The sequence below is a fragment of the Micropterus salmoides genome, unplaced genomic scaffold, assembly GCF_014851395.1.
Source record: "Micropterus salmoides isolate LMB-PRFRI ecotype aquatic unplaced genomic scaffold, ASM1485139v1 Ms_hic_scaffold_12, whole genome shotgun sequence".
Lineage (NCBI taxonomy): Eukaryota > Metazoa > Chordata > Actinopteri > Centrarchiformes > Centrarchidae > Micropterus > Micropterus salmoides.
The window spans coordinates 13,250,914-13,278,002 of NW_024040263.1; the positions used below are offsets into that span (position 1 = coordinate 13,250,914).

The 27,089-nt window shown below is 40.9% G+C and overlaps 1 protein-coding gene across 4 annotated transcripts; it reads right to left on the minus strand.

Moving 5' to 3' along the window:
- Nucleotides 1-41: 41 nt before the first annotated feature.
- On the minus strand, nt 42-26,727 carry lcorl (ligand dependent nuclear receptor corepressor-like). 4 transcript variants are annotated; one of them, XM_038713458.1, is made up of 9 exons: nt 26,574-26,727; nt 25,560-25,625; nt 21,639-21,727; nt 19,699-19,825; nt 18,011-18,235; nt 17,259-17,369; nt 16,801-16,882; nt 2,656-8,123; nt 42-2,548 (listed from the first exon to the last, which is right to left on the minus strand). In XM_038713458.1, the coding sequence occupies exons 1-9, from the start codon at nt 26,665-26,667 to the stop codon at nt 2,541-2,543; spliced, it is 6,270 nt and encodes a 2,089-aa protein (XP_038569386.1). In that variant the 5' UTR covers nt 26,668-26,727; the 3' UTR covers nt 42-2,540. The 4 variants fall into 4 exon arrangements, with proteins under 4 accessions (XP_038569386.1, XP_038569387.1, XP_038569388.1 ...); XM_038713459.1 differs by lacking the exon at nt 17,259-17,369; XM_038713460.1 differs by lacking the exons at nt 42-2,548; nt 2,656-8,123 and adding an exon at nt 12,903-14,195.
- Nucleotides 26,728-27,089: the final 362 nt, after the last annotated feature.

Genomic DNA, 27,089 nt, shown 5'->3' on the forward strand with positions numbered 1-27,089 from the left:
TTTACATTTCACTGTGTACTATAAATCACATTACTCGCTGGTTCTTTCAAAAGACTCTTTATTGTTCCAATCACAGACACCTTTGTTGCATCTGTAATGGACAGTATAAAAACACATGATAAAGAAAATATACAACAGATGTTTAGCACCAGGTTCTTCAACAGGGGGCTGATGGTTATTTATCACAAGACTGAGCCACCACCATCATGTTGAAACAGCAACCATAGTGACATACATACAAGGGGATGTCAGATACACAATACACACTACAAGTTTTGACCTACAGCCAGACATCTTGGATCTTTAGAGGGCAGGAAAACATGATATTGATCCGAGATTAGTGTTTACTGATCATCTGTCTGGCCTTGTCTATCACACTGTTGACAAGCAAAAGAGCAGTAGGCCTAGTTAAGCCCCAGCGGAGGTAGCAGTCTCTTGCTGCAACTTGCGGGAAAAACAAACCTTAACAGCAACACATTTCCCACCTGCATTTAAACAGTAAATAATGCTAGTACATTTGATAAAATTAATGCTATATTAATTATGGATTTGTTTTTTTCTGCTTCACTGAGGAGAACAAAGCAGGTGGGAAAAATCAATCTGACAGTTTGTATAGAAATATCCTTTAAGATGGAAACAGCTGAACTAACATCCCAGGCCATTGGTACTTGTGTACATCCATTCGTCTGTCAGCAATAAAATAATTACTACATACTGATATATCATCTGGGTTTGTATTGCACCAAATATATTCTCTAGTTTTACAGTAGGGTTTGGTAGTGGGACATGGGATGTGCAAAATATGGGGGAGGAATCTGTAGTGGGATTTATAATCTCAGATGGAATAGTGCAAGAAGTAGATCTGACACCAATTTACAGCATATGCTTTGGGTGAAAAGAAAACGACAGACACATAAAGATAACTGAATTAAAATAAGACAGATCCCACAAACTAACAAATGAATCAGAATCTACTTTCTACCACTGCATAATGCCATTTTCTCATCAGTTCACATATACCTCTACATTTTGTGGGGTGTCTGGGACTGAATATTTAGTAATTTAGAACATTTGTACTAATTGCAGTTTGGTGCCAAGACATGCAAATATTTGAAAAATACTGTATAAGAAATAATGAAAAACATATTTGGTTTTAGGTCAGGCTGATGGTCAATTACTATAGTTCAATACACAATTTATAAGTTTGGGCCCACACAGACAGTGGTTGGGGTAAAGATGGGGCTTGGTTGAAACGAAAGGTCCCTTCATTTGAACCACTTCTTTGGGTGACTGACTTGCAAACAGTGACTGAAGCATTAGAGCTGTCCCTATGGTCTTTTTGTTTTTCACATTTGAAGCTTCTACTGAGGTTCTTGAATGAAGCTTCGAATGTCTGGCATCATGTGTTATTTCGTCATCACACTAATAAGAAAAAGTGAGCGGCATTAGCGCGTGAAAAGCAGTGAATCAGAGAAATGAAAAGTTACTTTGTGATTGCTTCACGGTAGTTACGTTGTAACGCACAAATAAACACTGCCACAACTCTGTAAAATCCTGTATGAAAAGAGCCATATTGCCAGATTTTGTGTGAATGCATGCAGGTGAAGCCATGCTTCATCCTGTCCACTGTACGTGTGTGTAGCTCAGCCCCACCCTCGGTCAGACAGTCACACAACACAGACCTAACAGAACAGAGAGAGACGGCGACAGCTGTGTAACCTGGTCGCTACGTTTTTATAGTCCCGACCTCACACACTGCATGCTGCCGATTGAATTGAGATGGGGGGGGGGGGACCAAAACTGCTCAGCATTCAAATGTTGATTTAGAATTTGAATGTCAAGATTAAGAGAAAAGCTTCTGTACAGCCCTATGAAGCATCAAAGAAAAATATTGCAAACGGCTGGATCAAAATTAAATTTAAATATACTTCTATCGAATATAAAATACAAAAAAAATTAAATTAGTAATTATCAACTGAAACAGTGCCAAGATAAGGGTGACTATAAATAAAAATAATTTGGGGAGTGGGGGATTTACAGCTGTACATTTTTATGGTGGAGGCAATGACTTAAAATATTAAAAATTGTTAAAGGTTTCACGTTAAAATTTATAGGACAAGGTCACTGTGTGAAAGAAGTGGTGGCCTTGATAATGAGGTATGTCCCTGGAGAGATGGCACGGTCTTTATGCAGTCAAGCTTTGTCTTTCCTTCCAATACAGCCACCCTGACAGGGCTCACTGTATAAGCACTTGTCTCATTAAAACTCTGATGTAATGATTTGATCTACTATACATGTTCAGAAAAGACAAAGGCAAGTTGACAATAAAAAAAAAATTAAAAAAAACAACATTCTGTACAAACATATCCATGGATAAAAATAGTGCAACATCAAGCTTTTGTTAAGTTAGACTGCTACATAATTGCTGAGTGTGAGACTAAACCATAGTGGGATGGTCAGTCTACATGGTCAGCTCAATGTCCAAAGGCACCATGTTAAACCACAGTCCCTTTCCGTTAGGAGGAGGCCTCATGCTTTGTTTAGTTTTCTGTCAGAAAAGAAAAAGAGCACAAGGTGACTTTGTGATGATATCCAACTGAAGCTTGATAAAAGTATGTCTTTAGTGATATTCAACAAAAGAAGTAAGGTATTTACCAAACACAAAGTCGCACCATCTCGGCCCGGTTAGGCCCCTCATTCGCGATTGTCTCAACATCTTCGTTGGTGGTGGTTGCGGTGGTTCAGTAGACACAACCCCAGGACTTTTGTATTTGCCTTTCTGCCTCCCCACTGGCATCTCGCCCTGCTCCTGGACTGCTTTAGGTGCAGAACCTGCTATCTCTCTTGAGGCAGTCCTGTTCACACTCCTTTTTCTTTCAGTTTTCACAGCTTTACCAACTCCTACTAGTTCTCTCTCCTTTCCAGCAAAGAGGTATGCTGAAGGTGACCCATCATCCAGTGTCACAGTACAGGAGTCCCATTCTTCCTCAGTTGATTCATTGTCTGGAGAGTTGATCTTCCTCAGAAACACCCGGCATTCCTTCAGTGTCTCAGGACTCCAGGCTTTAGAGCAGAGGTTCTGCTCTTTGGCTACATCCACAGGCTCCCGAGTTTGATCAACAGAACTGGTGGCAGAACTGTTCTCCAAACACTCAGATAACTGATCTTTTGCTGATCTGCGTAATGCTTTAACTTTTGGTTGTAGTCCAGTCACTACATATCCATTTGAACAACTTGTAGTTACTTTTATGTTTTTTTTAGTCCTCTGCCTCTTTTGCCCCCTCTTCCTTTCTTCCCGGGTTAGGAACCTTGTCCTTGCTCTACATAAAGTGGCCTGGTATTCACCAAATGCTCTGCTTCTCCTCCATTGGTCTCCCTGACTGAGCATGGCTGTTGCAAATCTGGGAGTGAAAAGTCGTCGCCTAATATTATGTGTTGATAAATGTGCCATGTTCTTCTTCTTCAACCGTCTTTGAGCCTGCTGATGTTGCAGAGGACTTTTTGGCACAGTTTTGGCAAATTTCTTGATGTGTTTGCGGAGTCGCTCTGCCTGAGGACTGTGGCAAACACTTTTTTGATTGGCAGAACGAGGGAAGTGCAGAAGTTCATAAGGATTACGGGAGCTTGCCTTCTTGACAATAGCCAGAGACTGTGTCTCTGTGGTCTGCATAAACCAGGAACAGAGCTGTTGCATGCTACAAGAACTTGGTTTGTTAGGAGGACAGTCAAACAGTGTTCGAACAACAGAGGAATGTTTTGACTTCCTGTTAAATGAACTGTTGCCTTTGCCTAGTTTAGAATTAAAGGCAATTTCTTTTGCTTGGTTCTCCACTGTGTCTGAAACCCAGGTGTCAGAGATGAGTCGTATTCGCCTGGCAAACTCTTGGTTCATAGTATTTTCCTCAGCTGATGCTGCCCACCACCTTAGGGTCTCTTTTGGGCTAAAGATTGAGTCTACAGACACCCCCGCCACTCTGCTTAGGTCCTGAGAGATGTTCTTCCTCTCTTGTCCATTGAGCTTTCGTTTCTCTCCTGAAGTTTCTGCACTATTCTGTTGCTCCCTCTGTTTCCTTTCATTGCTAGCCTTGTTAAGCAGAAGTTGTTTAGACCGCCGTAGCAGAGCATTACTGTGGCTGTATGATCTGGAGGTGGAGGTGGCAACGGCATGCAGAAAGTGGATTGAAGGCTTTCTCACTCTCATTGAGTGACGCACTCCAACATGCTGATTTGGCAAACTGTCTTGACTTTCATGCTTTGTTTCTGTCCCTTCCTCTGTGCCACTGCTTTTGCTTGTTGACTGACGAGTGATTGTCAAGGGCTCTTTGGCAGACTTGAATTCTGGTAGAAGTACTTTCTTATGAATTTGTGTTTCAGGAGACTGCAGAGTCTCCTTATTTATCTGAATTTTACGTTGCCTAGGTGATACTGTGGTTACTGTAACTGAGATTCCAGAGATTTTAACTTTTGCAGGTCTGCCTGGTTTCCTTGAGGGCACAGAATCATCCTGCTTCTGACATTTGATGTTACTGCTAGATTGAGGAGCTGACTCTTTCACGGGGCTGACAAAATGTAGTTCCTCTGACAATTCTGTTGAGGGTGTTTTGATACTACCTGAGCTGCTTCTAGAGTTGTGCATTAAGAAGCCAAAGTCACTTTTTAGGCCCACTGCTTGCCAAGCATCATGGAATTCTGTTTGCAACTGGTCAAAGCCCTCAGACACCGTTCGTTTGTTTCTCCTTGAACGGCCATACACCACTGTTATTTTCAGATTCTTGTTTACATTCTCCTCAACGTCAGATGGTAATATAGATTTTCCATTTTCCATTTTCGCCCCCATTTCTAAATCCACAGCCTTCTGCTTGCGTGGTCGACCAATTGGCCTCTTCACTTTTTGCTCCAGCTGTGGTCCCAGCTTCTTTGGTCGACCCGGACGCCTTTTTGGAGGACTGCTTTCATGGAAAGATAGCAAGTCACCTGGTGATCTCTGACTCTCAGTTCCAACTACACGTTTAGTAGGCGTACCTTCGCCTGATCTTCTACAACTCATTTTAGGTGATGAAGAAGCTGACTTTGGGGAAGAGGCAGACTTGGGTCTTGAGGAGGCCGACTTGGCTGGTGAAGAAGCAGACTTGGCTGGTGAAGAAGCAGACTTGGCTGGTGAAGAAGCAGACTTGGGTCTTGAGGAGGCCGACCTGGCTGGTGAAGAAGCAGACTTGGTTGGTGAAGAAGCAGACTTGGGTCTTGAGGAGGCTGACCTGGCTGGTGAAGAAGCAGACTTGGCTGGTGAAGAAGCAGACCTGGGTCTTGAGACGCCAGACTTGGCTGGTGAAGACAACGACTTGGGTGGTGAGGAAGAAGACTTGGATGGTGAAGAAGATGACTTGGATGGTGAAGAAGCAGCTCTTGCAGGTGAGGTAGCAGACTTTAGTGGTGACGAATTATATTTAACTTGTGAATTAGCTGGCTCAGTGCTCTGGCTTTTGAGTTTCTGAAGTGTCCCTGACCATGACGACTCTTCACATGGGTCAAAGGGTTCCTCTGCATGGCCACTCGAACCAAAGCCTGCGGATTTGAGACTATATTTGACTCCTTCCTTATCCTTTACTGGTGATACAAACATGAGCTTAATTGGACTAGTGTACTGGATTTGGGAGTTGGGGGGGCTCTCAACACAGGTAGCAGACTTAATGGTGACGTCTGTATTTGATGGGTTTTTGAGAGTTCTTGAAATTGTCTGCGAGTCATGTAGTCTTTTTGGAGAGGATCGTAGCCTTCCAAAAAGTTTGGCAGCACATTCGGTGCCATCTGTTCTTTTATTTGAGCTAGCTTTTGTAGGACTCTTCTCTTTGGCAGCCACAGTTTGTGGAATGACCTGGTTTGGGGAAAGACCTTTTGACTCTTTGTTAGATGGTTCACATTGTCCTCTATGTTTTGATTCAAACGCAAGCTTCCATGTAGGCTCAGGTGAGGACAGAGGGGCTTCCCTTCTTGATTCAAGTTGGGTGTCCTTAGAATCTGGATCTTTGGATAAGGCATCCAGGGTGCTAGTTGTCAAAGCCTTGTCCTTTCGTGTTTTCTGGTTAAAAATGCTATCAGAGAAACATGCAACAAAGAACATCTTCCTGGGCTCTGTGACATAGGAGGAGAACCGCTGTGGACGCACTATATTTCTCCTGGATTTCCTTGCCTCCTTGGATTGGTGTGACTGACATTTCTGCCTCCCTCTAATATGGCAATCTTTACCTTTGCTTAGTATATTGTCACTATCAGAGCTTTGACCTGATGGGGCTTCTTCATGGCTCCTATCACTTCCAGCGCCGCCACTACCCATACCATCTTCTTTAAAGGTTGCTGAGGTTGCAGTCACAGTCGTCATCTGTGTTTGTACACAGTCACCGATTGCGCCTTGTTCTCCATACTTGCTCTGCAGGTCAGGGGTGTTGGTCACTTCAGTGCCTGAGAGAGTAGGATCTTTCTCCTCACTGGATATTTCCCTTTCTTTCTCCTCTGTTTTAATGTTCTGAACTTCGTCTGTTACTATAACTGTTTGTATATCTTCTTTCACTTCATCCCTGCCATTTTCTACAGTGAGAATGTTCAGTGGTCCCTCCCTAAGTCTGTGATTCTCTACAGGTTCGACACCCACCGCCATTTCTTTTTTAGACTCCTCTTTAATTAGGTTTGAATCTGATGAAGTGTGTGATGCAGTGAGATTTCCATTATTCAATCTTGCTCTCTTTGCTAGCGGCACCTTTCTCCTATTGTAGGACTGGTCAAACATGGCAAGCTCTCGTTTAATCTGTAAAGTATGCCTTCTGGTTGAAGCATCATCGGCGGGTGTTGCCATAGCAGTAAGGACTTCTTGGCGACGACGGGAACGGGTATTGGGTGACTTGGGTTCTTTGCTATCATGGCGATTGAACAGCTCACTGAGATTGTAGTCACTAGCACTACCTGTGTGAAGCACTGTGGTGATGATTTCAGTCAGATGGGCATCAGCATGAAACTGTAGGTTCTGACTGGTTGAGGGAGACTGTGGCCACTCCTTTTCAGAGAAATTAATGGCTGTGGAAACCAGAGGTGGATCCTTCTCTATAGGTCTAATTGTCTCCAGTTTCTCACTGAAGCGATTCACAACGTCCTGGAGTAAAGTCCCACTCGGGTTCTGCTCAGACTGACTTCTTCTTGGTGTTCGACTCTCTTGTTCCTCCTCTGTAGCTGTATCAGGATCTGCTTCCTGGGGGCTTGCATTCACAAAACAATCTTTAACCATTAGGTCAGCTTCCTCCTCTTGTCTATGGTGAAGGAGGGAGGGTGGCTTTTCGTCAGTTTTACCAATGTCTGCGGGGATAGGGGACAGAGGGGGAGGAGAGGGGCTCTGCTCTCTCTTCAGGACAGGACAAGGAGGATCCCCATCTCCAACGCCCTTTTCTATTGTGTTCCTGACCTGCGTCAGACAAGCATGGTTTGAGTAACAGGGACAAGAGTGGGGGTTGTGTTGGTTACAGCAGATCGATGAGGAAGGGCATAAACTAGAGGAGGGAGTGCAAAGTGAAGGGGATTTAGGTAACGAAGGGGAGGATGCAAATGAACACACTATTTTGTTGATTCGACCTACAGCCAGGCTTTGGCAGGAAATGCAGTGTAGCCTCTTGGGGCAAAGAACAGTGTAGGTTCCCATCCTGCACATTTGCACACAGCTGTAGCTTGAGCCCAGAGGAGTTTCACTTTTACAGTCAGTTAAAGGGAAGTGATGGATTCTACAACTGGACTTGCAGTCTCCTGGATGATATATTGTGCTGCCGTGACGTTGATGATCACAATCAGTTAAGGGGTAGTATGGGCTGCTGTTATGGGCTTTACATTCACTAAATGGGACTGCATTAGGGATAACATTATCCTTTGGGTTTACACTACAGTGACAGCAGTGAGATTCAGTTTGACCTAAAGGTCTGTGATTAAGGAACAACAGCAATTCTTCCTGGTGTGCCAGCTTCAGGATCTGGTAGAGTAAGGAACGGTGTGATAGGCAGAGTGAGCCGAGAACCACATCCAAAACAGACCTCTGACGACACTTAGTCCCTCGCTGTCCCAGATCTTCCAATTGTTTCGATAATAAATTGCTAGAGGCAAAAATAAAAAGACTGGAGTTAGGATGTTTTAATCATAAGGAGAGCCCAGTTTCAAATGACTCACATTAACAGTAGAACCAAAAATACATTGTGGCAGACAGCAATTCACACCACTTCAAATTTCTCCCTGCACAGCCATAGCAAACAGTGTACTTACCCTTATATCAATTCATTTTATGTCTTTATTAGTGCTGGAGTATTATAGTCGTTTGTAGCCTGCAGCATGTGCCAACTGCAGTCTACTACATTTACTATCATCAGAATAACATTGTTATTCTTTCTAAAAGAATAAGTTCACAGATGAATTTACCCTAGGATGGATTCAAAAAGTTTTCTTCTGATAGTTAGCCTCTCTGTTCATGAAATGATAGTATGGACTCTAAATGAAATCCACTTTTACATAATACAAACAAGTGATCAAGATTTCGAAACACACAAATTGTGATTGCCTTTTGCTGAATTTTGGGGTTGACCGAGCAAGTTCATTACCATGCCTCTGTCAAACCAGCATGAAAAAGCAGTTCTTTGAAAACAGTATTGTTAAATTGTTCTACTACTACTGGTAATAATCTGCCAGACCCTGAAATCAACCATATGTTAGTAAATTTATGACAGGCAACTGATTAGAGAACTGTTTTATTAATGGGTTGCTGAAGGCAAACGATAACATTCTGCTAAAAGCAGAAGGAACGATTGTAGAAACGCTTAAACGAAAAGGTGCTTTTCAACAGAACTTTACCAAAAACAGTTAAAAAAACCAACAAAACAAAAACTCAAATCATCTAACAGTTAAATCAGGTCCTGTGAGTGATTTATTTTACTATAAAAGCAAGTCATTCATTTTAATTACATTAAAAAAAAGTGTCTGATAGTAGATAATATTGACGAACAATTACTGTGTGTCCAGACCTGCTCAACTGGCCTATTTGCAGTGTTACAATCTGTAGTGTTACTGAGTTTGATTTATTATTTTTAAATCACTTAAATAATTTAATTTTTAACATAAGCACTGAACAACCACTATAGTAAGGGGGTGTCATTTGAAGATTAAAAAAATGATATAGGCTAACATTTAAAAGCGATCATGCAGTTGTAGCAATATACATTTCACATTGCATCAAAGTGCCGCAATACAAATCAAGAACTACAACAATCAAACTAGTAAAATCACAGTTCTGAAGCACAATCAATAAATAAGTATGCAGCAACAACACAAAACAGGTTTCTACAATAAAAATGCTTCTTGTAAATCATAGTGCAAGATTTGATTTATGCATAAATAGTAGGGGTGGGAATCTCTCGGCGCCTCACGATTCCATTACGATTCAGAGGGCTGCGATGCGATTATGAAACGATTATCGATGCATCTCGATGCATAATTTTTTTTCTAGGATCTCTGGATAATTACTAAGCATTTAATTTGAGCTTTAAAATCTAAAAGAAACTCTCCTAATTAGCTTAAAAGGATTAGTTTGCATTCCTAATTCATTTCATTAACCTCATCTCCATGGTCCCTCATTTCTATGACAACCAGTTGTCAAACTCCTCTGAAAACTGAAATATAACTTAGGATGTACAGTATGTGTACAAGAGCTGTTCACCAGTTTAGTCTAAGCTTGTACCTGATACTCTCAACCCTTGACAAGTAGTTAAGTTAGTAATGACATACAGCTGAGCTAATTAATATTCGTTACTAATTTAACTAATGTTACATAACAGCCAAAAAACGTGGTGTACAGGGGAGATGTTAGCTAGTGCTAACCGACTTTTATTAACGGACACACTGTGACCTACACTACACGTTTACTACCAGACAAATGTACTGCAAGTATTTTTCTCCACTAATGGTGCGTTCCATTTGACATGGGAAGTTGGAATTTCAGAGTTCAAAGTCAGAAATTTCAGAGGGAACACCCCCTTAAGTCAAATTTCCGACTTGGAAAGGCTTACCAATGGCTAACCTGGCTAGTTGTAAACAATGGCTAGCCGAGCGAGGTCTTCCAACTTGTAACTGGAACGCCATCAACTCGGGTGTGACGTCATTCCCAGCTCCGACCTCTGAGGTAAATGGAACGCAGCATTAAGTAGAGTGGTTATTCATTCAGCAGCGGTGGTGCTCCGAATACAGGGGAATGCTGGTCTCTCCTGTTATGTGCGTGCCACAGAGGGTCCGGGCGCAGCACTTCCGCTAGTTCCACCTTTTGTGTTCCATTGACATTACGTTATCAATTAACATTTAATAATCAATTTTTTTTACATTTGTTAATCGAGTCTGAATCTTCCACGTCCGCATCGCGATGCATCTAACAATCAATTTTTCTCCGACCCCTAATAAATAGCAGATTTCTGTTAAGTCGTTTCAAAGATTTGCCAGTTCAGTCCAAAATAAAAAAGAAACAAACAAACAAACAAACAAGCCCCGGTGTGTTCCCAATATATACTGCAAGTAAACTTATATAATGAAATAAGTATCCTTTTCTTCAAGAGGCTTGTTTAGAAACTGGCCCTTTGATATATACTTCCCAGAGTAGATACATCATGCTGCACTATGCTGTGGGCCCAGACACGGGCACTGTGTACTGTTATGAGTGGAGACATTCAGAAGCAGGAGTATTTCTATAGATGCCACAGTTAACAAGGTTGAAATGCCAAACAATCTAGCCAAAAATCTTAAAAAATAATTATATAGCCCTACAATTAGACAAAAAATTACAATTAACACATACAAAGACAACCAACAAGGACAAATACTTGCACCAGGAATCTGCTTCCTGTTGCAAGCTAGGAACATGGCAGATCTCCTGTAAATGCCAGAGGGCAGAATTTAAGCCATTAAAGAAATTATTTCACACTCCGCCAAACAGCTGACTGACTGTATAATAATTTACTTGAAGAAGTGTAACTGTTCTTGATGGCAATACGTTTGCCCATCGGCGTTGTTCCTTGAGAGGCAAACAGCTCCTAAACTAATAAGAGGCTCATACCCCAGCAGATTCAGTATCATAACACAGAGGCCTTGATGTGAAACGTGACACTGGGCTATAGGCAGATAACGTTCAGAGGTATATGTGGCAACGAGGTTCGAGAGAGAAAGAGACAGGCAGGCTGACATCACAGCAAAACAAATCCAAGCAGCTTTGTGTGTGTAACCCTGAACTGCTGCTTTGGTAATAGCACTGTTAATGGAAATAGGCCCATCTCAGAGGCAGACACAACATTTAGCCTTTCCCCCGGACACAGACAAAGAAGCCTCTACGCCTTGCACTAAATCAAGCCATTGTCACACCGCCGACTTTTCACGGAAAATGACTGTAAACTCCAGTAACCTATTCAATCAACCATCAATAACATTTAACCCTATGAAGAAACTAAATTCCAACCCCTCATTTAGACACACACTACATTGCATGTCACCTCACAATCAGATTACTTGACTTAAGCTTTGTTGTAGCTGTTCTTTGTGCCGGGGAAACAGTCCAGTCCAGTAAAGTTTTAAGCAGCAGTCATGTATGAGGTTTACAGTAATACAGCTACAGTAGAATTAGTAAATATTTGTGATAATAAAAGAACATATTTCACAAACAGTACACATACACAATAACACAGATTTCCCAAGCTTATCAGTGCACATTTCAAAACATGCTGCACACAGTTGCATTCCAACTACACTCAATACAATGTTCAGACTAGCTTGCACAAATACAGAGGAAAACTATGTGGACACAAAATGGCTTTCTTAAGATAATCTCTTTAACAAAAACTCATAATGCAGACGTGGCCACCACAGCAGTTAGTACTTTACAATCTCTGTAGGTGTCTACCAATAGCAATGAGTTTTTTTATCTGTTATAATGGCTCTAAGTCACTTCAGTAGCCTAGGTAAAATACCCAGAAAGAGATAGAAAGCTGCAAATGACAATCATCAATGCCCCATTAACAAGGAGCTTTAAGAATTGAATCAAACCTGAATAACCTAACAGCTAGCAAATGTGAGAGTCATACTTTATTTCTTAGCTCAAAGAGCCTCACAACTGTGTTTCTCAAACTTGATCCTGGGCAATCTGGTGGAAAACAACCTTTAAAGAAAAACCAAATAATAATAATAAAAAAAAAATTATATATATATATATATATATATATATATATATATATATATATATATATATATATATATATATATATATATATATATATATATATATATATATATATATATCTATCAGAACTTCCTGAAGGTCTTTAAGGTTAATGCTGGTGTTATTTTATCCTGTTATTACTGACAAATCCCTATAACGAGACCAAAACCCAACTGATCTACTATATATTTAAAAGTATTGTCTTTATAGCCACTGAAAACAGTGTATACCTCTGTGCCTTATAACTCCATTATTATAGAAAAATGTGTGGGTATATATTCTAACGCACAACTGTAAAACAGGGACACAGGAGAATAAGATCAATCCAAAAGGTAATGGACTGAAGCAGCAAAGTTTCAGTCATGAGACAAAAACGACACTTCTGTAATACATTTTGTGCAGACAGTGTGCTCATTTGCCACTAAGCATTTCAATATACCAGCCTTTGACCATGAAGACAATACATGTTAGCAGGATAAAAATTCCTTTTTAGTTGTGGTCTTTCCATGGGATTTGTAGATAACAGTAAACAGATAATATAATGCAAGCCATATCCTTTAAGATCTTTTAGCTTTGTTTGTTGAGCAGCCCCTGTGAACAAAAGCTGCAATGAGCACCGCCACCTTGTGAAAAATACTGTCTCATAGCTGTTTTAATCAAAGCCCAGGATGAAGCTAGAGAAATACAGCTAAAAGTATCACCATCATATTACAGACACATAGTTAAAAGACCTGAATATCGATATCCATATATTTTGTAAAGGCATGTGTTGTGTTTTAACAAATGTCTCCAGAAAACATTTATCTTGTAAGAGGTGATGTGTTCAAGTGTTGAGGAGATCTAGAGGCTTTTCGTGGTCTAGAACTTCTTAGCGTCAGCAGCTGAGGCAAGAGTCCCTGAGTTAGTGGAACCGGCCATGGTACCAGAACCAGACGAGTTGGAATTGGATGAACAAAAGTTGGCAGATTTCTTCTTGGGCGGATTCTTCAGTGTTCCAGTGCGCTCTTTGACTTTGTATTCTAGTGTGCTATGGGGCACCCCATAAACGCCCTGGGCCTTGGAAACGCTCATGCGACCTGCCATCACCATAGTGATGGCCTCTTCCAGCAGGTCGTGGTCGTACTGGCGGTATCTCCCGCGTTTCTTTCTCGGTTGCTTGTCTTTATCCCGGCCACCTGCCCCCTCTTCTGAATCATCCAGAGAGGACCCACGTGGTCCCAGGCGATGAGGTGACTGGTTGGTAATGCTCGGACAGCCATATGGTAAGAAAGGAGGTCTGAGTTTGAAGAGAGATGAAGGTCTAACAGTAGTTGTCGATGAGATGGCAGTACCCTCTGTCGATGAGGTACGTTGGTGTAAGTTTTCAGCCACGCTGCAGTTCTCAGCTGGGACTGACCTGTTATGGTCAGACACGGAACGGACCTGAGGAATACGCAGGGGCGTGGCTGGCTCCAGACTGGGAGTGGGACTTGTTGGGGGCTGGAGAGCATCCCTGAGCTGGGGAAAAGAGTGGGAGGGGTTTTTCTGTAGACCACTTGGCTGATAAAAGCTAAGAGAGGATGAAGAGAAACTCAAGTCTCCATTCTCCTCTGCAGCTTCTCCAATTTCCGCCCGCTCTGCCCACGCCGCCACCTTCTGCAGCACAAGACGGGCCTCACCGCCCAACATGGATGACATCACACTGTATGTCGTCACATCATCCCTGAAATCTCTGCTTCCTGGTGCAAGTTGATGTAGCATCCCCAGCTGTCCCTCAGCCCAGCTGTCCAGACCTTGCCTCAGCGTGTGAAGGGGTATTCCATAGAGCATTGCGGCACGCTGCGCCTGCAGCCTCCCTGAACGTATATCCTTCAAGGCCTTGGACAGCAACCCCTCAGACAACTCCAAGCTCCTCTCAATGTACTCCTCCTTCTGCCTGCGCTGCCTCCTAGGGATGGGAGGACCAAACAGCAGGGTCAGGATGGAGGTGATGGAGGGGGTTTGATTTTGGCATAGGGAACAGGGGGGGTGCAGAGCGAGGGGTCCACTCCTTTATGCCTTGTGTTGGTAACATCACTGCGACTGTTATGTTTCATGCCTGTCTGATGCTGTGTGTCTCTCTCTCTCTCACACACACACACACACACACACACACACTCTGTGTGTGGCAAAGCCTCTTCACGTCCAGGTGGGACAGTCTGTGAATGGCTGGGGTTACTTTGGCGCTCACACACAATCCCTGTAGTTTTGTGATATCCTTCAGTGAGACATGCTTGAAGGTTGAATAATCAAACTCATCATAACTGGATCAGTAAAAAAGGAAGTGCAATCGTTGTGAGGTACTGCAATGTTCTCCTCATTGTACAATCCTGAGCTGTTGGCAAATGTTACAATACGGTGCCATTGCTGTGACGTTACCGCTCAAGAGATAAAAGAGTCAACCCCGTAGATCCAAAGCACCAAACACAAGCTAGCTCTTCATAATGACTTACAATGAACTGACTCAAAGCACTGCCAAACAAAGGCATATGCATATCACCCAGGCCAGAGAGGTGTTAATTAGTTAAATCAAACAGCACTAGTAAAAATTACAGTAATAACAAAGTATTGACGCTAACCTTCGAATCTTAGGCATGCCATACTCCTAAAAGGAAATGAAGTCGACAATAGTGCTGAACTCAGCTAGAAATGGGGACTTTCTCACATGCAAAGTAATGTTCAGTCATAGTGGGTTTGGACAAAAATGTCTAGGTTGTGTAAATGTATTATTGTATTTAAGAAGAACCCCCAATTTTAATTAACAGTAATGAGATACAGTGAATATAAGTCTACACAGCCCTGTTAAAATGCCAGGTTCTTGTGATGTAAAATAATGAGACCAAGTTAAATCATGTCAGAACTTTTTCCACCTTTAATGTGACCTATAACATGAACAATTCATTTGAAAAACATACTGAAATTTTAAGAGGGGGGAAAATGAAAAATAAAAACCTTACAATAACCTGGTTGCATAAGTGTCCATACCCTCTTATAACTGGGGATGTGGCTGTGTTCAGAATTAACCAGTCACATTCAAACTCATGTTAACTAGAATTCTTTACACAACTGCAATCATTTAAAGTATCTTCAACCAAGTCCAGTTGCCCTTGATTTTAACCTTCGTTGGATAACTATGACCTGGATGACTGAGAATCTTCATAGACATCTTGCAATCATTTAAAGTGACTCTGATTAATCAAAAATAAATTTCATCTGTTCTAGTAGGATTTTCCTGACATTTTCGAAGTTGCATCTCAGAGTAAAAGCCATGGTCCACAGAGAGCTTCCAAAGCATCAGAGAGATCTCATTGTTGAAAGACATAAGTCAGGAGACGGGTACAAAAGAATTTCCAAAGCATTTGATATACCATGGAACACAGTCAAGACAGTCATCATCAAGTGGAGAAAATATGGCACAACTGTGACTTTACCAAGAACTGGACGTCCCTCCAAAATTGATGAAAAGACGAAAAGAAAACTGGTCAGGGAGGCTTCCAAGAGGCCTACAGCAACATTAAAGGAACTACAGGAATTTCTGGCAAGTACTGGCTGTGTGGTACATGTGACAACTATCTCCTGTATTCTTCATATGAATGGGCTATGGGGTAGGGTGGCAAGACGGAAGACTTTTCTTTCAAAGAAAAACATCCAAGCCTGGCTGAAGTTTACAAAAGCACATGTGAAAATGTGTTATGGTCTGATGAAACCAAGGCTGTTTGGCCATAATTCCAAAAGGTATGTTTGGCGCAAAAACAACACTGCACATCACCCAAGGAACACCATACCCACAGTGAAGCATGGTGGTGGCAGCTTCATGCTTTGGGGCCGTTTTCCTTCAGCTGGAACCGGTGACTTAGTCAAGCTGGAGGGAATTATGAACAGTTCCAAATACCAGCCAATTTTGGCACAAAACCTTCAGGTGTCCGTTAGAAAGTTGAAGATGAAAAGGAAGTTCACCTTTCAGCACAACAACGACCCAAAGCACACATCCAAATCCACAAAAGCATGGCTTCACCAGAAGAAAATTAATGTTTTGGAATGGCCCAGCCAGAGCCCAGACCTGAAACCAATTGAACATCTGTGGGGTGATCTGAAGAGGGCTGTGCACAGGTGGGCAAATATTGCCACGTCAACATGTTGCAAACCAATAGACTCCTACCCAAAAAGAAGAGTGATGTAATAAAATCAAAAGGTGCTTCAACAAAGTATGAGTTTAAGGATGTGCACACTTATGCAACCAGGTTATCGTAAGGTTTTTATTTTTCATTTTTCCCCCTCGATAATTTTAGTTTGTTTTTCTATTGAATTGTTCACGTTAAAGGTCACATTAAAGGTGGAAAAAGTTCTGACATGATTTATCTTATCTTCGTCTCATTCATCACAAAAACCTGGCATTTTAACAGCGGTGTGTAGTTTTTTATATCCACAGTAGATCTTCTGTGTGGATTTTGCCACACGGCTGAATACCACTGCAATTTATGGAGAGGCAATCCAAAAATAAAAAACTCCCTTACCCTGAGGCTTTGTGATGTGATGAGGATGTTGATGAAGTTACTGAGCAGTTAGAGTTCCTGTTGGAGAGGTCAAGCACGCCATCTGTTACAAAAAGAATGAACATACACTGGTTAGGGTTTGAGTTAGAGTACTTTGGAACCTTCAGTCGGTGTCAATGTTACACCGTACTCAAGGTTCGACATAAGCGATGGCCCAATGCCCAGTAAAAATTTATCTTGGGTAAGTTGATAGGCTAGTCACTGGCCCATTCAGGCCAGTTCACTGTCAATATCGCTGCCTGCGTCCTACGCTGTCTACAAAGGCAACACTGCTGGATGTCTTAAAGTTCCCCGTGTCCTCCGGCTTCTCTGCCTCAACTCTCTGTGATTTACAGAGTTTGCTAATGAACAGTTATTTGTTGCTAAAGTAACCACTAACCACGACCAACAAGCTACATTTTTCTATTTAGCTCAGTCACCTCTACTCGAGCATTGGAGGTTTTCAGGCCAGGAAGATGGGGCGGGGAGCGGCGCTGGTGTAGGTACCAGATGTGCTCGGGTGGTCAGATCTGCTCGGGGCCCTGCGCCTGCTGGTAACGTCACATAACGTGATTGGCTTTACGTTTGTTTGATGACGTGGCAGATTGTGATTGGCTGTATGTCGCCAATCAATATCTGCAACAAGTCCCTCCCTATCTTTGTGTTTTTAAATATGCAGAAGCAAACAGCCCATCAAATAAAAAAATTAATACAGAAATAATTAAAATGTTATAAGAAGAAAATGAATCAGTTCTTTGTTGTTTGAATGAATCATTAAGCTACATTGTGTATATGTGTATATATATATGTAATAAAGTAAATCGTGTTATTTTCCCCCTTTTTCCCCCTGGGCCAGTAAAAAATATGTAAGGGCCCAGTAAAACTGTGATCTACCGGCCCAGAGGGCCAATGGGGGAAAAATTTTACGTTGGACACTGTATAGTCTTAAAACGTTGGAAGCTGTAAACATTAAAACTGATGATACATGGAGCAACTTTTAGAGCAACGGTGCTGGGCAATGTTGCCGTCAATGGTAATGAGTAAAGATTACTACCTTAATTCCCTTCTTCCACTGCTCCGTTGAAAACATAGTCAGACTTGGCACCAGCTACATTGCTCAAAAAGTTGCCCCGTGTATCATCAGTTTTATTTATTGGCTTTGAATTCACACTTTGCTCGATGCTTTGCCTACCTGGTTCACATTCACTCTCTTTCTCCTCCTCGGTTCGGCTCACTGTGAGGTCCAGAGGGGCATCTGACGTTTCTGACAACGGTGATGAGGTCCTTGTTATAACAACATTTGTACTGGTGTGGAGTAGGCACTTGGTTGCGTACTCCATGGCAAACTGATGTATCATCATCTTCATCAGTTCCTGGGCTACCAGTGGGATGTTGGAATCACAGCCCAGGGGCACATCTAATGAAGACGACACAGGTGAAGATAAAAGTTAGAAAAATTTGACGTGTGACAAAATAAGCATGATTTCCATTTTTCTAAGATAAGGAAAGAGGAAATTTTGGGGTATTTTTGGTCCTCCCACACAGGTTTTTCTGACATCTTGCAATAAATCTTTTTGTTAAAATTGCCAGGTAGGGGTGGCAATTATACGGTCAGACAATATAAATTTGTAAACTGGTAGAGATTGTGCCATACCATGTATTAGGCCACAGTGGGCAACAGTATAATTTAATAATCAAGATGTGTTTATGGCACTGGTAGATTGTTCTATGATTTTTGTATAGATGTGATGGTGTGCATTCCTGTCTGTTCCTTTCATACCATAACAGTTCCTCAATTAGTTTTCCAGAACTTATTATGTAATCACACTATATATATATATATCTCATTACTGATAACAATATAACAAATGTTTAATGTTTGTTTAATTCATTTCGAATCACGAACAAATTAGCACTTCATTTTTCGGTAAAGATATTTATTTTGTTGAGGAAAAGGGACTGATAAAAGATACGTAATTTTATTTACTTAATTTTACTCATGCATATTTGTTGATAAAAGATTTTATCAATTTTTATCAGATTTGTGACCCACTGTTTGGCAATTGTTTGTCATGTTCTGACCATAAAGAATAGTTAAAAACCACAATAACCATCTGGTCAGCCAAATATCAGCCTTTAAACTTGAAAAAATAATGATTTGACATTTATAATGATAATTATTGATATCAAATGATATGAGATGTTTTATCGTGATAACATTTTTGGCCGTATCACCCAGCTCTAACTGTGAAATAAAAATTAAATGTACCATGATACATTACTACTTTGTAAACTGCAAGGCTGAGTTGCGAATATGGAAATGAGTCATTAAACTGATCTAAGTCACTGACTTATTTACTTTCACATTCGTAACTCATATCAAACTAAACAGTACATTCTGGGGAACCCTCTGACTTCATGACATGTAGAGGTCCTCCAACCACAGACCCTCTAGATAAACCGTTGACAAATCAAGGTTTGGATTACCAGGAGGAACAGGACATTGAGTGTGAAAATATAATCAAATGTAATATTTAAACAAATAAAATTCAATTCACCTCCATTGTATTAGTGTGGCAGCTGCAACATCAGCAAAACTGGGACTGTATTTGATTTAGCCATGAATACACTCTCAATCTGAAACAGCTACAGAAGTGCTGGTGGAAAGCAAAAATACCAAAGCAATCTGTAGCTTTTCAAAGCAGACAAATCAAATCAAACCAGTCCTGTGTTGTTACGTTTACTGCCAATTCTTCGGTTTACATACATAAAAACTAAATAACTACAAGGCGACTACAAGCTAATAGCTGTGCGCCTCAGGCTCTTTAGTGTATCATAAGTTGACATGTTTGTGCCACGCTCCACAGACCCATGACTCACCTTTCTTATGAAACACAGCTTGGAGGAACCTGTGCGCTGATTGGCTGCTCTCAGAGATGGTTGGAGCTTGACAGGGAGAGTAATCAGAGGGGGAGGAGAGGGGCGATGTGGCTGCAGGTACTTGATCCTATAAGAAAAAAAGAGAAACATTACCTCTCTGACTGTTTTACTACCATTTATAAAGCCTATCCTATACAATTATATATCTTATAGGGGTGTTGATTCCAAAATTGCCAAAATTCTGAAAACATGACGGTACTCGTTGTTCTACAGTACATCAGGTACCCAAGTTCACAGTTTTGATCAATTCAAAATCACCAAAGATGACGATGCAGTTGATAGTGCAAAGAACTAAATGTCTGTCCAGTGCGCCTGTGCCTTAAGGCGGAGTTAGAGACCTTCATAAAAGTGCAATACGATCCATTTCAATCATCGGTTTTGTTTTTCAACATAGAAATCTCAAACCACCGCCAATATAAATAGTGGCCACCTTTAAACATTTCACATATGTGAGTTTGTAAAAAATTAAGATAATTAATTAATTAAGCAAGCACACAGCAAGGTTGCAATTTCCATAGCTTGCTCATGAATATACTGAAACCAAATCACCTCTCATTTTTTCTTGGACATCCACTCACACCTTTTACAGCTGTTAGTTGTTTTTTGTTAAAAATGTTTTATTAAAAGGAGTGTATGTTGAAGTTAATGGGATTTATTGTTTTGTTTTCGACCATGGTATGAAATACTGTACCGAGAATCGTGAACTTTCGATGGTATCGACAACTAAATTCCTGGTATCATGACATCCCTAATCTTATAACAAACAATATCATTATTACAACTGTCAAGAGCCAAAGATTACTTAAAGGTACAATGACAAGAACTGAGACTACTCTACACCTTTTGAATTACTCCAAAAACATTTAGAGCAGCATATCACACATGAGGTCATAACTGTTGTTAGGTAGGACTCAGTCCCCGCCACATATCTGGCATCCAGCGGAGCGCTGATGCTGTCAAAAAGAAAATAAGTCAATTTACAGTGATATGAAGACACAGGCAACTGTTGTGTCCCAAGTGCAGATGAAACCGCTGGTGGCTGCTCCTGTGCTCCCTCAGTGACCCTGGCAAAAGGCTAATCTTCTCGTGAAACTTAATAACAGTTAAAAAAATAAATAAATAAAAAAGGGCTAATAATAAAGGTTGCAGGCTAACGTCACCATGTTTTTCATGTATTTCTTGAATTTAACGATTTAAAGACTTGCATTAGGATCCCTTCGTTACATCAAGCCTTTACATTATGCTAAATAATGAGACATTATCTAGCGTTACATCGGCTACAGCCTTTCTACTAACGAGTGTCATCAAACACATGAACACACCTGTTGACATTTGTTTTGTTTTGTAAAAGCAGTTAAAAGAGTAACCATGTGGATTAACCATGTGGATTAACCGAGTTAGCAAACACTACCTGGTGGAAAAGTAAAAGTTAGGACAGCTTAACAGTTATCCTAAAGTTAGGAGAGTTTATGTAAGATTTTACGAAGTTAGGATGCTTCTGTAATATACTTTTCTAATCTAAAGTTAGGAAAGGAATATTAACTTAGGAACTTTTAATCTGTAATGGCCTTTTTCCTAAATCAGTTCCTAGCCCTTATTATCATGGTAACCAAGCAGTTCGGATAGGATCTGCCGGTTAGAAAGTTTCTGTAACACGGCCGCAGAACTCTACAGTACGGAGGTGATATTTATACTGAACTATACTATCAATCTATTGTCTGTTGAGGCACAAGTGGTTTTACAACACAGTATATGCCAGGGCTAGCTGGCTAGCATGCTAACTTTAGTAGATATATACACAGACATCACAGACAGAACATCAGAACTGTTACTTCTTCTTGTTGTTAGTTAGTTCATTTTTTGACTAGGACAATTCTTACACTGAGTTTGTCTAGGGGAAGGCTGCAGAATGAACACTGAGAGCAGCTTGCTTCTGGAGACCAGTCATCCACTTCTTCAGGTTCACAGTCTGAAAAACACAATATCACATTACCAGGCATTAATAAGGGTTAATTAGGGTACATCAAGGACCAAACAGCCACATGGTCACAAGTTTGACGAAAGGCAGAATTGGGTTCCAAACATCACTATCAACCACAATAAATCACAATTTAAGCCAAAAAATACTTTGTACGCTGCTGACATGATCTATTTTGTCATTGTCCAACCCTAATTATATGACAACATATAAAGCCAGACGATAGATATGTACTGAGATCTTTGCTTCAGTATATACACTATATTGCTAAAAGTTTTGTGTCGCCTACCTAAACATGCATATGAAGGTTAATGAAATCCCATTCTCAATCCGTAGGGTTTAATATGGAGTTGGCCCACCCATTGCCGCTAGAACGGCTTCAACTCTTCTAGGAAGGCTTTCCACAAGATTTAGGAGTGTGTTCATGGGAATTTTTGACCATTCTTCTAGAAGCACATTTGTGAGGTCAGACACAGATGTTGGACAAGAAGGCCAGGCTCGCTGTCTCCACTCTAATTTATCCCAAAGGTGTTCTGTCGGGTTGAGGTCAGGACTCTGTGCAGCCCAGTCCAAGTTCTCCACACCAAACCCGTCAATGTCAAACTCATCAATGTCTTTATGGACTTTGCTTTGTGCACTTGTGCGCAGTCATGTTGGAACAGGAAGGGGCCATCCCCAAACTGTTTCCACAAAGTTGGGAGCATGAAATTGTCCAAAATGTCTTCGTATGCTGAAACATTAACAGTTCCTTTCACTGGAACTAAGAGGCCAAGCCCAACCCCTGGAAGACAACCCTCCACCATAATCCCCCCTTCACCAAACTTTACACTTGGCACAATGCAGTCAGGCACGTACTGTTCTTCTGGCAACCGCCAAACCCAGACTCATCCATCGGATTGACAGACAGAAGCGTTATTCAACACTCCAGGGAACTAGTGTCCAGTGGTGGCATGCTTTACACCACTGCATCCGACGCTTTGCATTGCACTTGATAATATAAGGTTTGGATGCAGCTGCTCACCATGGAAACCCATTCCATGAAGCTCTCTACACACTATTTGAGCTAATCTGAAGGCCACACGACGTTTGGCGGTCTGTAGCTATTGACTCTGCAGAAAGTTAGTGACATCTGCGCGCTGTGTGTCTCAGCTGACCTCGCTCTGTGATTTTATGTGGCCTACCACTTCGAGGCTGAGTTTATATTGTTTGAACACCTGAATTCACTGATTCAGAGAGGCCTAAAACTTCTGGCAATATAGTGTATATCTATATGTAACTATATCTATCTTGATAGGGGCATGAAAATATATATACAATAAAAGATTTTATACTGGCCACATCTAGCTGCCGTCAATAAATGCTGTTACAACCACACAATTGCTGATATTAAAAATGACTAGATCAGTACTCTTAAAATTGGACAATCACAAAATACAAAAGCAAGGTCACTGAAACAGTATTTTCACCGGGCAATTTATAATGGCTGCCAGGTCTCTTACACACATCATGTTCCTGTGTAGCCTCATTCAAACTCCAGATGGCACTGCTGACTGCACTGACAGTAGTGTCAAGCTGGCTGTGTCCTTTGGCTGCTATTGCAAGTGCTAGTGGTCTATGACAGCATGCTGCAAGCTAATAAAGATAGTACTGCTATCAATGGTAAAGAGTGCAGGTGTATATTTAGGGTCCCTGTCAGATGTAACAGGTCAATTTCCAATGATACACTAGATTTCAAAGCTGACTTGACAGGATTTCATTTAGCTGTAATTAAATTTTAATATTTTCAAATTTTATCTTACAATTAATTTGCATTATCTGTATCTGAATTAGGGTACTTATTTTGACTTAACGTTTACTGCCATACAATGGGCAGTGATGTACTCACTGTGCCTTGTTTCTAGGGTCACTTTCATCCATCTACACACAGCATTTTAATCAATGCCATATAGGAGTATGCCCTTGCAAATTAAATACCTTAATGTTTAATTTATCAGTGTAAACCAGGAGCAATTAGGGTACAATGTGCTAATGTTGTTTCTTCTTGCTTTAGGTTGACTGCTCCTTTAAGTCCAATAACATGCTGCCTTCTTAAATGAGTAAGCAAGGTTAGTGGTGCTCCTGGTATATTTTATGATATAGCTGCATATTATTCATGCTGCAAATGTTTCTTCCAAACTTTGGATGTCTGAGTGACTAGCAGCACACTGCACATAGTGGAGTCTGATAAATAAGAAATGACTCACTTTTAAAATGACTATAAATTAGTAGTTGTATAAAGAAAAAATATTTACATTTTGTAGTTGTGAGTCCAACTTAAAAAAATAACATGGGTTAATATTATATGCCTGAAACAGAAAACTGAACTGAAACTGAATGAGCACACAAATATTGAATACATGCTTACAGTGATGCAATCCCAAATACACAAACATTTATCTATCATTTTCTATTTCAGAGCTGTTTATACTGTCATTTTGTCTATTGTATATATTGTATACTAGGGCTGACTCGACTGTCAATCTCACAGTCTAAGTTTTACAGTGTAAGTTAAATGAACAGACTGCAGCTTCTCAAGATTAAAGCGGAGCTACACTGCATCTGTTGCACTATTGTCTCAATCTGTCTATATTGTTTATTTATAGTAGGGCTGAAATGATTCATCGATTAATAAAATGCATCAACGCAAATTCTTTGCATCGATGCTTCGTTTAATCCATTTAACGATACAGCACACTGTTACGCACGGACATTTATTACTGTCGCACATCGTGCTTACGCTGTGAACACGACGTGATTATAACGGAGCTGTTTGCAAAGTGGAGGAAGAGAGAGAAAACAGCGAGGGACAAAAAATAAAGTGTCCAAAATATGGGATTATTTCAAGCTAAAGAAAACAACAACTCTGTAATGTTACCGTCCCTCCACCGTAAAACGAAACAGCACGACGACACCTGATCAAAACACACCCGGTGTTCTCACAGTGGACGACAGACATGGTAACAGTAACAGCAACTTTAGCATTTAACTGAAATCATGATTGATTGTTGAGTTGAAGGCTAACCAAAGTAAGCTTCAGTCCTCAGCTGAAAATGTGCACACGTGCGTTTGTTGTTCTCCTTTTTGGGCCGTGAGTTGTAACCTCACAGTCATGAGTTAACTGGGTGTCGGGGAGCTGCACCTTTTAACTCACCTCCAGCTCTCTCTGCCGCCGCCGCCAAGCAAAAGTACTTCTTAAACAACGCATTGAATCATGTGAAATAGAATCATTGAAATAATCTATAGAAGCTTCTAATACTAAAATCATCCTTAGCTGCAGCCCTAATAGTGTGTATATGTGTTCTCTATGTGTTCCCTGTGTGTGATTTTATTATTGTTGTATTGTAAGCACATCGTGAGCAATGTACAATCCTGAGTCAAATTCCTCATATGTGTACACATAACTGGCAAATAAAGCTGATTCTAATACACTATACTGCTGCGATAAATACCCATTAGAGAACCAAATGTGTATTAATCCATGGCTGAAAATACTACAACCCTTTACTCCGGTCTGAGTAACATTTTCTAAAAACATCAGGGGCCGACTGCTGGGGAAACTTTATTAGCCGTTAAACAACAAAAAACTAAATATTTGAGACACAATTTTACAGATTTGAATCATAGGAACAAATGTGCCTTAGTGCTACAGACAGGGTTGAGAAGACTGATGTACTGCTGGTTTTGGTCATTTCATGTTTTTTTGTTGAAAATAAATATAAAATATGCCTATGATTACACAAAGTGATCAAGATAATTTTTTTAATGTACCAACACAAAAACCCACCATCAAATAAATGGAGGTCGCTCAGCAGCATCGGGCCATAGATTCCCTCCAGAATGCTTTCAAACCCTGTGAGAGAAAAATAAACAGAAACAATAGTCAGAAATGAACTGACTGAGGTATGCATTCTTGAAGTACTTGACATTTGGGTGTTTTTTATGCTTGTACTAAACTAAACCCGTTTGACGGCAACCACACACGTTCAGCTAAAGCCAGTTGTCAACCTAAACCAGACACCAAACACCTACAAAGCTTTATAGAGATTCAGAGATCACATGGTAAACAACGCAAACAATAAATGTGAATAACCGTAACATCATTTCAATTTTTACTTTGTTTTGAGTATCCTGAAGTTGCTGTCACTGTGATTAAACGTTAATGTTATAACGTTAAACAACGAGAAATTCAGGTAACTCCGGGTGAGCTAGCCTATGGTTACCGGTTTCTGCAGCATAAAAAACCCTGCTCAAAATAGCAAACGGTAACGGGAAACGGTTACCCAAGACCACTGCAGTGTATGCTTTTCTCATATTGCACTGACATTAGCTGCCCTAAAGTAGCAACAATCCCCTCCACCAAATAACACCACCGTTCATGTTAGCATAGCTTGTTAGCATTGCATTAGCATAGCCAACATATATGCCAATAAACAAATCTAGCAAACGTTGTAACTATCAATTAGCTAACTTACACATTATACGGTACGCCTTACTAATACATGTACGATATCATCTCAGTCATATAAAAATACGTGAAAGAGCTAGCACCGGCGAGTAGCAAGCTAGCCCAGAGGGACAAAGAAAAGAGCCAACTCGAGAGGCTAGCCAGCTGGTAAATATTAGCCTGCCAGCTTAACTTAACCGCCTATGGTGCCAGACTACTAGCTTAGCTATTACTTAGCTAGCATTTGCTAGCCATCTTGCAGCTCGGGTACTGTTAGCGATGCCTCAGCCGCCGGGCGAAACCTCTTTCAAGCTTTTTTTAAAAACAAATTATGAAAACTGTACAGGATCATACCAACGCAGTGAATCAATTTGTGTCGCCAAGAATCAAGTTCCCGCCGAAACCCTCTCTTTTCTGCCGTGCATTTGGAGCACTGCACGGTCGCCATTCTGTGTCCTTCCCCCCTCTCTCTCTCTCTCTGTCTCACTCTCTCTCTCTCTCTCACTCTCTTCTGTCTGTCTGTCTTTCTGTCTGAACGGCAACAAGCAGATGCAGACGGTTCAAGACTGCAGCATACCGATAGGGTAGAGAGAGGCTTTGGAGGAATGTGTCATTTGTGCCCTGAATTCGGTCTCACAGCTTTATTACAATATAAAAACCTTCAAAAATATTTTTCTCGGTGTACGCAATAGGTAAACGGAGATAGATGCAACAGTCTTATAAGGCTCTCATAGCCTAATGCCATTGACCTTGATGAATTAGATTACCGCTCCTGCTGGATACTTACGGGAGCTGCATTTGTTGAGTGGTAAAACAATACGTCTTTATGTTCCCACTTTCTCAGCAACGGCAGTGGTATACAGTCGCCTA

Bases quoted from the DNA above. Each gene is read 5' to 3' on its own strand.
- lcorl (XM_038713458.1), bottom strand. From the start codon at position 26,667: ATGGCGACCGTGCAGTGCTCCAAATGCACGGCAGAAAAGAGAGGGTTT. The intron at 21,728-25,559 runs GTGGGTTTTTGT...TGTGTTTTTCAG, and splicing joins CGACCTCCATTTATTTGATG to ACTGTGAACCTGAAGAAGTG. The intron at 17,370-18,010 runs GTAGGCAAAGCA...TGACGTTACCAG, and splicing joins AGAGAGTGAATGTGAACCAG to CAGGCGCAGGGCCCCGAGCA.